This window comes from Eulemur rufifrons, chromosome 3, assembly GCF_041146395.1.
Source record: "Eulemur rufifrons isolate Redbay chromosome 3, OSU_ERuf_1, whole genome shotgun sequence".
NCBI lineage: Eukaryota > Metazoa > Chordata > Mammalia > Primates > Lemuridae > Eulemur > Eulemur rufifrons.
The window spans coordinates 34,014,068-34,028,093 of NC_090985.1; the positions used below are offsets into that span (position 1 = coordinate 34,014,068).

The 14,026-nt window shown below is 45.0% G+C and overlaps 1 protein-coding gene across 1 annotated transcript in view; it reads left to right on the forward strand.

The window, feature by feature from the left end:
* Positions 1-14,026, forward strand: part of HHLA1 (HHLA1 neighbor of OC90) — a 29,626-nt gene that overhangs the window by 15,483 nt on the left and 117 nt on the right. The window contains exons 11-15 of the mRNA XM_069465968.1: positions 598-843; positions 3,636-3,704; positions 4,045-4,119; positions 8,566-8,719; positions 12,414-12,496. Of these exons, the coding sequence (XP_069322069.1) occupies positions 598-843; positions 3,636-3,704; positions 4,045-4,119; positions 8,566-8,719; positions 12,414-12,496 (627 nt within the window). The remainder of the gene's footprint in view (positions 1-597; positions 844-3,635; positions 3,705-4,044; positions 4,120-8,565; positions 8,720-12,413; positions 12,497-14,026) is intronic.

Below are 14,026 nucleotides of genomic sequence, written 5' to 3' on the forward strand. Positions count from 1 at the left end.
CCCACTGACCTCCTAAACACATACTCTGATTGGGGATCCAAGAGATTGGGAAGTTTTTTGTTTTGTTTTGTTTTGTTTTGGTTTGGTTTTGAGACAGGGTCTCACTCTGTCTCCCAGGCTAGAGTGCAGTGGCGTCGTCATAGCTCACAGCAACCTCAAACTCCTGAGCTCAAGCGATCCTCCTGCCTCAGCCTCCTGAGTAGCTGGGACTACAGGTGCATGGCACCCTGGCTGCCTAAGTTTTCTATTTTTTGTAGAGACAGGGTCTCTCTATGTTGCCCAGGCTCATCTCAAACTCCTGCCCTCAAGTGATCCTCCCACCTTGGCCTCCCAAAGTGCTAAGATTACAGGCATGAGCCACCACACCCTGCCAGGTTTTTTATTTATTTATTTTTTTAATTGGTGCTTAGGAAAACAAAGTTTAGCTTGGTTCATTTATTTCAGTTCAGGGTAAAGCTTAAGCCCCCTGGGTTATCTATATTACACACGTGTATTGCATTTGCCCTTTGATAATATTTGAATGTCTCGGCAATTTCGTATCTGAATCAAAGTGGTCAAGCATATCAGTGACCTGTTACTGTCACTTTGAACATGCAGCTACCAGGAGGGTGGCCAGAACTCCATGGGTAACAGCTGACAGACAGACATGGGTTTCCGCACCATCTATGCCCTGGGCTCAGACCGTCGTTGAGAAAACACCTGGAGGGCCTCCCTGGGAGACAGGTCCCTCCACACCGCCATCTGCAGGGGCCAACGAGGCCATGAGCACAGTTAGCCTTCTGGGGCCTCCTGCTGGGATGACGGCCACACCTGGCAGCCCTCCCCAGACCAGCCCGACCTCAGGTAGGAGAGGATGCTCACTTCTTCCCCTCCCCTTTTAAATTAAATTTAGTATCATCTGCCTTGAAAATCTTCCCAAATTTTTTAGCTATAACCCACATACCGAAAAGTAATAAAACATAAGCAACATAGTTAATGATCATAAAGCAAACTCTCTCTCTCCCCCGTTCCTTTACTATACCCCTGCTCTTCCCATCTTTGAGTGAATGAAAGCTCCCTCTTCCCTGGACTCTTCCTCCTCCTCTCTCTTCTATGTAAACCCACTGCTCAATTTCTTCTCCTTTTCCCTGTTTTTCCACCCATTAACCAAGTGACCCCTGGAAGTCGACGTTGTTACTCAAGACAGTTCAACTCCCTTTTTGGCCTGGCATTAATATGATTGCATTCATGGCATATATATTATATATGTGCAATGCAACATAACGTAGGCCTGCGTTACATATGCAAATGTTGCGTATACATTAACATGTAATCATGTAGTGAGGAAGCCTGAGCTCTAAAAAGCAGGAGAAAAATTGTCGAGTGCGATCCCAGTTTTGTATGTTTGTTTGTGTTTATGGATATGTGCATGGGGCCTATGCGTGTATGATAAATGTACAGAGCATAGAAAACAAAGCAAAGTAAGACTGGAAAGAAATTCACAACATATTAACCTTGTATGTAAGACTATCACTGGGAAGTACAGTCATACTAATTTTTATTATCTTCATTCCAGTTTCATGAATTTTCCATATTCTCTATTCCTATAGTCAGCCAAAAAGTTTTGTTTCTGTTTCAATTCACTTTCTCTGATACTTGCAGTCTGGCCAGAAGCCCTTCTTCCCTGCCCCGAGTGGCGTGCAAGCTTGACTTCTCTCCCCCTGGGCTGTGTTCTCTTCAAGACTTATGTCTTTAATCTCAGGTTCCTGTGAAACACAGTAGGCATTCAGTAAAAGTTGTCAAATTACTGGTTTTCTAAGGAATACAGGTAGAGGAGTAACTGAATTTTTACAGACAGAAATGTGAAGTCTTAACTTCAGGCTCAAACTCTCAATTGCACAAACAGGCCTGAAGATGCCATTTTGATAGCTTTAATTACATAAACACCTGATACAATTGCGTGAGTTCAGTCCGTTTACGCACTGTGTTAGGGAAAAATTAAAACTATTGCATTTTGTTGTGGGCAGCTGGACGACACAGCCAGCACAGCCCTGGGATTATGAGCTCTGGTTCTATTTCAGACATAGCTGGGCTGGAATCTTGACCCTACCCCTTACTCTGTATCCTTGGGCAGTTTCCTTGAGCCTCTAAATCTTGGTAAGACTTACAAAGGGTAAGAACCTATGAAATGGGAGATTTCAGAGTTGCTATGATGATTAATTTGGACAATGTCTATCTCAACGCGTAAACCCTTACTAACCTGCCCCCCTACCCAAAGTGGGGACCCTACCCTACTCACAATGGAGGCAGTGCTGCCAGCTTCAGGGGACAGACACACTTTTGGAAAGGGTAGTGGCCAAGAGGACACCCTCCATAGGAAAGCATGCATCTGCTTTTGTCCTAGGTCCCTTTCAACACTAATCCTCTGTGATTCAGTAGACAAGCAAACTCTGTATTTGGGAGTGGCTAAGGCTGTTCACCTTCCAGCACTACCAATAAAGCACATTCAGGCAGCGAGCATCAACTGACTCATGTGCTGGAGGCTGACGGTCCCATGCCTGCAGGGCAATCAAAAGAAGAAGCTGACCCACCCTAAGATAACAGCAAGATTGCCGATTGCCCCGTGGAGCTGGCCTCTGCCTGTCATCGTTTGTATGGGAATGTGTCACAGTGCTTATCTCTGGTGCTAACACGGTGGTCCATGGGTGTGCAAGCCGTGTTGAATTCAATGCCGCAACACGCACAGTCCTAGCAGAGAAGCGTAAAAAGTGACCAGCAGTATTTCCACTGCGTGGGATGGAGCCCAGGCTCTGTGCCCTGCTGCTGCATGGTCTCGCCTCGCCCCTCCACCTTCAAGCTCTAGCCTGGAGCCACACAGAACAACTCACTGCTCACATGTCGGGAGTCTTTGCATGTGTGCTTTGCTCTGCCTGGAAGGCCCATTCTCCTCACTAGCCACCCTGCTACTGGTCCCAGAGTGGATGTCACCTGCCCTGGTTGAACTGAGTCCCCATTGCCTGTGCTCAAGTTGTATCTCAGCCTCACTCCTTTCTTTTCATGTAGCCACGAGTAAAATTGCCTGTTTGATTTTTCTCTACCCCTCATCCGCTAGAAAGGGGCAACTTTGCTGGTTTTGCCAGAGGCCAGAATCTTGACAGCAAGGATTGAGTTTTGAAGTGGTCCTTAAGCCAAGGCTTTAGGAGCATGCTAAAAAGAATTGTTGAACTGAGCCCACGGTCTCTTATGAAAACAACAGGCAATGTATCGGGGGTGGGATGGTGTCCCGTGTGCACGCTAAGACTCAGATGAATGAAGGGCATGTCATTTTCTCTTTGCCCAGGAGCACCCACATTGGACACTTCCTGTTCAACACCATTGCTCTCCCGTTCAGTGTCACCATCTTACCTATATTAGCTGGCTTCCAACCCATCGTGCTATTGACAGTCACTAGTGGGATGTGCCCGTTTCCTCTTCTACACTGGGAGCACCTCCATTGTGGGTTCTATTTGTTACTCATCTCTGCATCCTCAGCACCCCTCCCGGTACCTGGCTTAACCCATGTTGGCTGGATAGGGCAGGACCGGAGGCACAGGGGTTCTTCTCCCAATCAGATCCTCCAAAAGGTACAGACTCACCCCTCTCTCATTTCATCCCAGGAACATTCACCCCTGGCACACAGACTCCGAGTCCAACCAAGGCACCAGCCCCCAAAGACCTACAGGCAGGTGAGGACACACCGCTGGAAAGAGAAAGTCAATACCATGGGGAAAACCATAGCTTGGGGGCAGGGGCATGGTGGGATGGAATGCCAGTATGCAGACCAAGCTGGTTCTTGTATTGTATTGGTTCCAGCAGGAAAAGAGGCAGGGGAACTGGTTTATAAGCCTTGCTCTGCTGCTAAATTGCTGAGTGATCCTGTATAAATCACTTTCCTCTTTCTTGGCTACTGTTTCCCTATAGATTTTGAGAATGCTTTATCCTTAAGGTGTAATGATTTTCTGGCTGTGTGCATCACCCAAAGCCATCTCATTTTGACTTTTGGAAGGCCATTCTTGCACTTTGCAGGTGATCTTCCTGCAGTGTGGCCACTCACCCCTGGGGAAGAGCCAGCCCTGTTCCCAAGACCCCACCAGGTGTCAAGTGAGTATCAGTGCCCAGTCACTACCAGTGCTTGTGTTTGTTTTGAACAACGTTGTATAGTAGAATAAAGCGAGGTTTGTTCGATAAAGTTAGAGTCAGAATGCTGGGATTTGACTCTTAGCTCAACCATTTACTGGTGACGTGGCCTCTAGCACTCAACTTCCAGGATTCAGTTTCCTCAACTGTGAAACAAGAATAATTGCAATTATTGTGGACACAAAAAGTGTCTGTTTTTTTCTTTCCCACAGGGTTTTGTATTAAGTAAGATAATGCGTGGGGAAGTGATTTGGAACTTTAAAGCTCTGTATAATTTAATTCGATCAACTTTTATGGAGTGAGCATCTATTGAGCAGCATGTTGGCCACTTGGCAAATGGAAGCTGCTCTTCTAATGAGCACGAGGGCTGGCAGAGAGGGAGGGAGGAATAAAAGACGACTCCAAAATTCAGCCGCTTGCAGGGTGTGATTTACTGTTGTTCTGTGTTAAAGGGTACTTAATTCTTGTGGATCTGAAGAACAGTTGTTTTCTGTGCCTCTAGCTGGGTTTTCAGAACCCCTGGCAGAGGCTCCGGACTTGACTTTCTGTGGGTTTTGCTGCACTTTTCCAGCTTTTGGATATCCCACTCTCCTCTTTCTGTTGAGTCAGTTTTCATAAGAAAGAAATTGATGCCAGGTGAGTCCTTCAAAGCTGGTTGGGTCCTCAGCCTCCTCCTGCTCCTGGATGCCTTTCTACACTCATTTCCTGAATGTTTCTGGACTCCCCAGTCGTATGTCAACGGGGCATCATTAAGCTGCTGGAACCTGCCCAACCTCCTTTTCATATCACCTCAGATCTGCTCTCAGCCTCCAGTGAATGGTGAATGGGCCTTTCAGACACAAAGACGTGATTATGCTACCAAAGGAAATTCTATCCCTTTATTCCCCAGGAGTTTGAAAAACACATGCTACTGGTGCAGATGGGGGCTGTTGTTAGATGAAGTTTCAGAAAACAAGTTAACTGTACCTATACCTATGTCTGTATCTATATCTACAGCTGTGTCTGTATCTGTATCCATATATCTATATCTATCTATATAGATATCTCTACTTACCTGTCTAATAGATATTTACCATATCTATCTATCCATCTATCTATTCATCAACCCACCCATCAACTCTTTATCTATCATTTGTCTTATCTATATCTAATAAATATTTATCATATCCATCCATCCACCCACCCATTTATCACCTGTCTATATATCTATCTAGTTATCACTATCTATTTATTATCTGTCTAGCTATGTATATGATAGACATCTATCCATCTGTCATCTGTCTATGTAATGAGAAATATAATTGTAAAATAAAGGGGTTCTGGCATCTTCTAGTAAATTATTCTGCTCATCCACACACAAAAATTATGCCCCAGTGTCTTTGACATTCACTCATTCATGCATTCGATGAATACTCATTGAGTTGCTACTGTGTTCCGGGCACTGTATTAGAACTATCTTTACTTTCTCTTTACAATAATTCTGCAAGGTAGGTAATGTTATCTTCATTAAGTAATTCTGGTGAATTCTACGCATAAAAGGAGACTGAGTTTTGAGCCAGATCTATCTAATTCCAAAGCTTGCGTTCATCCTACTCCTCTGAGTTACCTCTCCCGAGATGTGCCTCGTGTGCAAAAAAAGCTGCAATTGAAGAAAGAAAGTGGTAAGAGAAGAAGCAGTAAATGTTGTATGTGTCCGGAGAGGAAGAGATTACTTTAAGCTGGGGGTATCATTCAAGAGTTTATTGATTGAGAAAGTGGCATCTGGACAAGGTTACCTCTACACATGCATTCTAAGCAGAAGCATAGCATAAGCAAAGGCACTGTGGCACAAAAGGACTGATGATTCCCAGGGACTGAGAAAGGCCTTTGTGGCTAGACTTCGGGTACTGAAGGTGCAAGTAGTGTGGAATGAGGCTGGAGAAGTTGGCAAGAGTGAGATCACCAGGCCTGGTCACATGGCAAGGAATGTGGCCCTCTTCTGAGGCAGGTGAGAGTGACATGATCAGATTTGTGTTGCCAAAAGATTTCTCTGACTGTGGAGGAGAGACTAAAGGGGGAGGCTGGGACAGGGAAGCTGGAGAGGAGAAGGTTGTGCTAACGACAGCCAGTGGTGCTGGGAGGTGATTGTGTGACAGGGAGACCATGGGTAATAGTTCGGGGAGGGAATTGATAGGATGTGATGATGGTGGAGTGAGCACAGGTGGGAAGAAAAATCATGCCCAACTTTGAGCTAGTGAGTGCATTTCCTGAGCGTCATTTCCTGAGTTAGAGAAGTGTGGACAAGGTGTGGTGGAGGAAAATGGGCATGAGAAGCAGCCCCAGGAATGTTAACTAAGTTCAGGTAATAAAGGGTGGTGGACAGGAGCATGGGCTCCGGAGTCAGATCTTGACAGGGTCACTCCCTGTTGTGTGACTGATCCAATCCAACTTCAGAGTCACTCAGACCCTCAGTGACCTCTTCTATATACTTCTGATACCCACCTCACAAGATTTTATAAGGATTAAGTGAAATAATGTATGCAAAGAACTTAGGAAAGTACCTGATACATAGCATGTGCCCAGTAAATATTAGAGAAAAGTTATGACATACTGATGGAAATTGATCAATGTTCCAGAGGGTTTAATGTTCTAATTGACTCAGAATAAATTATTTCCTTTCTACCTTTTATCCTTAAGTCTAACATTAGGAGCCTCATCTCCACTTCAATAAATATATTACTACTAAATTATAATTTTCAAAACAGTAAAAACATGATTCATAAAAATATCAAATGAACACATGTCGACATGTCAATGATGTTAGTCAACTCATTAATTAATGAAGAAACCAGGAAGATGTTAAGGCTGGTTCAATGGAGAATTTGGAGAACAGGGATTTATTAATACATAGTCAAAGGAATTCTCAAATGAATTTGCTAATTGATATCCTACAGCAATAAATTTTTTTTTTACCAGACAAAATCCATTGTACCTCTACCCAATGAAATTCATTTACATTGCTGTGGACAGAAATGGTCTGCGTTGCTTTCAGACAGGAGTCATTTATATTGCTGTCAGTTAACCTCTACCCCTTCAGAGTTGCATAATCGCCCATCCAATAGGTCAATGAATGGTGCACACTCGCGTGTACCCAGACAGTCCTCCGAGAGTCTGCTAGACAACAACCTGAACCGCACTCAAACGATGCTCGGTAATCCTCTTTGCCTATTTTAGATCAGTTTTCTTGATAGTGATTAGTGATTCTTTGTTGGAAAATTATCAGTAGTATCCTAATACGATCTTCCAGTCCCTGAAAGGTAAGCTCTGTGAGAGAAAGGCCTTTTCCTTCCCACTCGTCGTTGTAGCTCTAGTGTCTGTTAGCAGTGTAGGGCACATAGTGGATGTCCAGGAAATTTTTAATAAGGAAATCAATAATAATAATAGCTGTTATTTATTGTTCATTTCAAGGCAGGGACTTTGCAATATACTTTGTATAAATTGTCTCATTTACTCTTCCCAGTCACCCTGTATGACAAGGGTGGGTCTCCTTGTTTTCCATAGGAGGGAATGTAGGTGTAGCCACAGGAACTGTCCCCGTCTCAGGAGATCCCCAGGAGAAGGAATTTTTTAAAAATCTACTGTCTCCTTCTTTTATCATTTGCTCCTTCTGAGCAACAGTGAAAATCTGGTTCATTGAGGCATAATCTTCAGTTTGTGGAGACAGAGAACTCACAGACTCAGAGTCTGCTTCTCCAGTAACCCAGCAGGCTGGTATCGTCTTTCAAGCTTCCCCTCCCTTCTCTCCTCCTTGCACACATGCAGGTACATGTACATGCACACACATGCTCACACACATGCCAACATGTACACATATGCTCTCACACACGCACATACATATACACACATGCACATACACATGCCAACATGTACCTATATGCTCTAACACATATTCACATATATATATATATACACATGCACACACATGCACACACATGCTCATGCACATGCCAACGTATACCCACATACTCTCAGACACAGGCACACACATATACCATGCACACACACACACACCCATACCCTCTGTACCCCAATTATTCTCCATTTCCACTCAGCAAGCCATCCCCTTCCATGGGAACATAGACTCTGTTCCTTACACCAGGAATGCCCTCTATATGATGCATTTCTTTTCATCATTTTAGATCTTTATTCAATATTTGATCCTCAATGAAACTATCTCTGGTGTCCTCCAGGAACTCGGTCCCCACCGTCTCTCCCCCTAGCTCTTGCAACGCTCACAGTAGCTTCCTCAGGCAATAGTGAAGCAGCTCTATGTTTGCAGCAGGACCGCAGTCACCTGGCACAGAGCTTAACAAAAGGAAAACGCTTGCTCAGCTCTCACTGACTTGACTGGTCTGGGATTGCGTCTTCTAGGATGTCCTCAGCCCCTGCTCAAAGAGGGGGCCGAGGCAGCTGCTCCTGTCAGCCTGGCCGTCCAGAAGCTCAACCCATGCCTGATGGAGCTGTGCCGCTTCTTCCAGCACTGCCTCTGCATGAGCCAGAGGAATCCCAGGACAGAGGTCACGAGGTAACCTGCCTAGTGGCTGCTTCTCACATCTAATATTTATAGACTTTTTACTCTGAGTGGCTTCTCTGCAGGCCACAAGGTAGTTGGACGTTAAATAATCCACAGACAGGGGGCAGGGGGCACCTCAAGGAAAGGAGTCTCCAGTGGTTCCTCTACTGGATAGTCACACCCTTAGATCCATGATGGAACCTCATTCAAATCTGGATCCCCAGAACCAAGTTCAGGGCCAGACACAATAAGCACAATCAAGTGGAGCTGAAGTGGAGTTGAGCTGAGGTGAGTTGAATTGTGTTGAGGAGTTGAGCCGATTTTCATCGTGTCAAGTGGGATGACTTTGACTAACAGACTTTGAGTGCTCCTTGTGCCCCAAAGCCCTCAGCCTGGTGAGGTTTGCCAGGAGAGAACAGTCAGAGGATTTGTCTATGTAACTGAAAGATACGTCTTTTATAAATTCCTAGCAGTCATCTGCCAGTCAAATGGGAAGTTTGTAAAAATAAAGTTAGAAAGCAGATCCCACCTTATATTAATAAGATTTAGGCATAGACATTCTTCTGCCCTGCAATGTTGACATACTATTCTTTTTTTCTGGGATTTATTACTGGCTGTAAATCCAGAACCAAATAACGTAGATAAGTGTTCCTGCTCCAGTGGTCTGGGGCCAAGCTCTCAGATCTTTAATGTTATTTTCAAAGTCTACCCACGAAATCCATCGGCCTTTGAAATCTCCGGTATCCACTGCGTCTGAGCCCCAAGCCCAGGTGTGTGGTCTTTTCCCATCCCCTTTCTCTGTCCCTGATCTTGGATCCCTCAGTCAGTGTGGACATTTCCTCCATCCGGAAAGGGCAATGCACAAGACTCAGAGACCCACAGCACAGGCTGATCCCAAAAAACAGAACACCTTCATAACAGTACTTTCTATATTGTCTAGACACAGCCCACTTTGGTAGGCCTTTTACTCACTGACTCTTTGATTCAATAACATGTGTTGAAACCTTTCCTATTTAGGGCCCTTAGCACCATCCTTGGGACACACCCTCCCTCCTTGCAGGGTGACAGAGCCTGGGTCACTTCCCCTCCTGGTGTCTTACAAACTTTCTGCCCCAGGCCACAGTCAAGTGTCTGTGGCTCCTGCTCTGTCCAGGCTGCCGCGGACTCCACAGTGGGTGCAGCGGCTCTGGTCTGCTACAAGGGCTGGTGCAGTGGTGAGTGCTTCAACACCGGTTCCAGCTCATTCTAGCCACGGAATTGTAGCTGACTGCTGCCCTGAAGAACCTGAAGACAAACACAATAGGCTACCTTAACAACTGATTTTCTTTTAAGACCATCCAGCCTTTTCTGCATGAGAAATGCCCCCTCTAGTCTATGTGAGGAATACATATTCTTGTCATTAGCAGGATCTTGACTCTATTCCCTGCAAAGCAATAACCACGGCCACTTGTCTGTTGTTCATTTGCCTCACTGTACTGCCTGGAAGATGCCTCTGCCAGAGAGCTCGGGGGTGGGACGTGACATGCTTAAATAGTTCCTCTCCTGATCATAGAGGCAGGAAATTCCCATTCATCCTGCAAGCCATGTACTCTGTCAAAGTGAATTAAGGCACAGAATGGCAGCTTTTTGGCTTGCGAAGGTGTGGTTCTATTTCTGTGGTTGCTACAACTTAAGTTTTAGCATCATGCTTTGATTATTCACAGAGCACCTTAGTTTGGACCATGTTTGTCCATGGAGTAGCATCATTTTCAAGAGCAGATAATTCCCCAGGGCAGTTTGATATCCTCTCTTCTTGGAAGCTTTCTAATAAGTTTTGTTGTTGTTGTTAGAAAACATGCCTTGCACATTGTCAAAGTAGCCCAGAAGGAATGAGATTAGACCGTAGAACCAAGGCTCCCAAACCTATACAGTAAGTAGCTTAATGTGCTCTATAGAGGTTGGGGCTTGAAGCCAGGCAGACTTGGGTTTAAATTTAGGCTCTGCCACTTAGAAGCTGTGTGGTCTTGGGCTAGTCATTTGATCTCTCTGAACCTCAGTTTGTTTATCTATAAAATGGGTATAGTCCTGCCTATATTCCAGGCCACATGCCACACAATTCTAAGCGCATGTTCATATAGAAGGGTAGTAGCTTTCTTGCCTATATTGATAGTATTGTGAGAACAAAATGAAATGACATGAAATAATACATCTATTCATAATTGTTCTTGCACAGTGCCTGGAAAGCTGCACTGCATGGTCGCTGAGGAAGACACTGTCGTGGCTGCTCTCTTGCCCACTCCCACAGCCAAGCTGGTGTCCCACCGCTAGCATGCTTGGCATGTTGTGGCTATGGCAACCAAATGCCTGGTGGCCACGTCAGCTGTTGAGCTGACCAAGGTTGACGTCCTATCTCTCACGCTTTTGAAAGGTCTCCTTAAGTGGATGGGGTCACAGGGTCAGAGTAAAAGTAGCCCTGGCTGTGTCCATCATTTGCCTCTTCACTCTCGGATCCATTTCTTGCTCTGTAGTGCAGGGGGCCGACTTGTGCAAACTGTTAATGTATTTCCCAGAATGCCTTGCCTACCAACCTCATGTTGTATTACCCAGCAGAAGAGATTGGCGGGAGATTGCAGGGCAGCAAAGGGGAGAAGCCAGGGAACTTCTCCCCTTCTCTTTCTGCTTTGGGCAATGTTTCCAGAAATGGCTCTGTCTCCTCTGTGGTGCCAGCTTCCATAAGGACTCCTTACGACGGCTCCAGCTCTGTAATCCCAGACTCCAATGTTGGTCTTACTGCCTATTAGAATGGCTGTGTGTTCTGGCATGGAGTGTGCTACCCGGGTTAAAATCCAGCACTCCCACTTGAACGCAGTGTGTCCTTGGGCAAGTCAGTTAATGTCTGTGACTCAGTTTCCTCAATTTTACACTTTCCTGTAAATGGGGTGGGGGAGAGTACGTGGGAAATCTTTGTAATGAGCCTTCCTTGAGCGGTTAGTTGCGCAACTCCCTAGAGTGTGCTAGAATCACAGAGTGATAGAGGTGGAAGGGAAATTAGAGAATGTTTAGCCCTACCTCCTCATAGAGCAGATGAAGGATTGAACGGGAAGTGAATCACCAGCGTTAGGCAGTGAGCCAGCGACACAGCCTGCGCTGAAAGTTCTTCCCCCTGATAACATGGTCGGTGATCTTTTCACTACAGCCCTTTGAGGCAACTCCTGTTGCCCCTGACCAAGAGCAGGATATTCTCTTGCAAAGCGTTTGCTGCATTGTTAACAATAGCAACACTCCACTCTCTCTCCACTTCCCACGAAAACAAATGAGCACCATCATTTACTGAGCACCTATTATATGCTGGGCACCGAGCAGGAACTTTACATATTTTATCTCATTTAAGTCTCTTATAGCCTGTGAGTATAGATTCTATTATTGCCTTTCATGTATATATGAAAGAACTAAAGTCCAGAGAATGAAGTTATCAGCCTGAAGTCCTACATCCTAGTAAGTAGTGGGGCTAGGACCAAATATTAGTCTTGCTGACTCCAAAATCTGTTTTTTTTCCTACCCAGCCTCCTTTCCCACCTCTCCTCTGATTGCCCTATAAAGATGGACAGGGGGCTCCTTGCTGTGAACAATTGGCCATACGTTCGTGTTTATGTACTTACTGATTTTTATGCTGGATGCCGTCTAATCACAGATAGTAACTGCCCCCAACTCTGATTCAAACCTTTAGGTACTGTCCTGAATACTATTCCTGGTTTCTGAAGAATGCAACATACATCTGTCAGAGGGTGAAGAGGGTGTCCCACTCTCACAGTACGTACACAGCTTGACTATGTTGTCACTTCACAGCGAATGCATTATGCAGAAACGTTCTGCCACTCGGAGTGATTTTCCTGCCGTAGCTGTGTAGCGGGACACTGTAGGAGCGTCCTAGCTCGTCTAGTCATCGTTAATGCCAGACAAAGACAGCCTAGGGTATTTCTGATTCCCCTTCAACCAACAACTTGGTATTTGTAATAAGGTGCAGGCAAAAAAACTGCAGGAGTAAGCATGATCAAGCATTGTTGTTCTCTGTGTGAACTCAGGCGAGTCTCTTAGCCTCTGAGCCCCCACGTAAGATAGAAAGACAAAAAAAAAATAAAATAAAATGAAAGACAAACCCCACATAAACACTGAAACTCCTAGTCAAAGAAAATCGTTTACAAATAACTCAAAGAAAAGAAGGTAGCATGAAGTACTAGAAGTGGGCGCATGGTGCCTCTCTCCTCATCCTGAGAGCCTCAAAGCCCTATTTACCCCCAAATGTGGCTGGCGTCAGCTTTGATTTTTCTCCCATGTCTGCAAACAAAAGCGGCTGGTCTGGTCCCAAAATCAATGGTTTGGCCATTTTGTTAATATCATGCTGTCTATCTGGACTATCTGGGCAAGAGACTCTTGTCTTCTAAAAATCATGGAACTATATCAAACTGTCTAGAAAATCCTTTCTTAATGTAACCCAAATATGAGCTGGGTGCTCAGATAGCCTAGTCTTGGCAATGCTTTACATTTAAACAAACAAACAGTTTAGCCACTCAGTCTTTTCTTATGGCCCTTGTAGAACGTCAGATGGGATCCGTGCAATTCATGCCAACATGCCTTGGAAACTTTGTATTCTTTTTCCCTCCATCGTCTCTCTCTTCTCACATGCCACCATCTTCAAGCCTCTCTTTATGCTTCATTTTCCAACGTATCACTCAGTAACTCTTCTAAAATCAAGCTCTTTGTTTCCATGTACCTCCTCTGCTTCCTTTGCTTTCCTTCTGCCTCTATTCTTTTTTTCTCTCTCAAACACACGTTCCTTATTTCTAATGCAATTCCAGCATTCCACCTTTCCTGTCTTCTCTTTTGACCATCATCCTCACCTTGCATTAAAAAATAGATGATGAGCACTAGGAGGGGAGGGTTCAGCAGTCAAACACCGAAATCCCTTTACCTGCTGTGGGCAGAGGGAATAGGGAATCTTGCAAACACATAATTCGATAGTTCTTCTTTTGTCCTCTCCACATTCAAATCTCTACGCACACAGCATATTATTATGCATTTACTAAACAATGTTTCAATGAGTTTAAATTAGCCTCATGCAAACTGAGGGTGTGAATCAGATACAGCTGAGTATTGGAAAAAGAACACTGGGCGGAGTGTGGAGAAATAGGGGCTGCTCCTTACTCGACTTTGCTGCTAACTGGCAAGGGGGTCTTGCACGAGTCCTCCCCACTCCCTGACACTGACTCTGAGTATTCCTAGCTGGTGCAACATCCCACACCTGCCCTCTGCAGGAGGCTGGACCAACACTGGTGCTGTTAG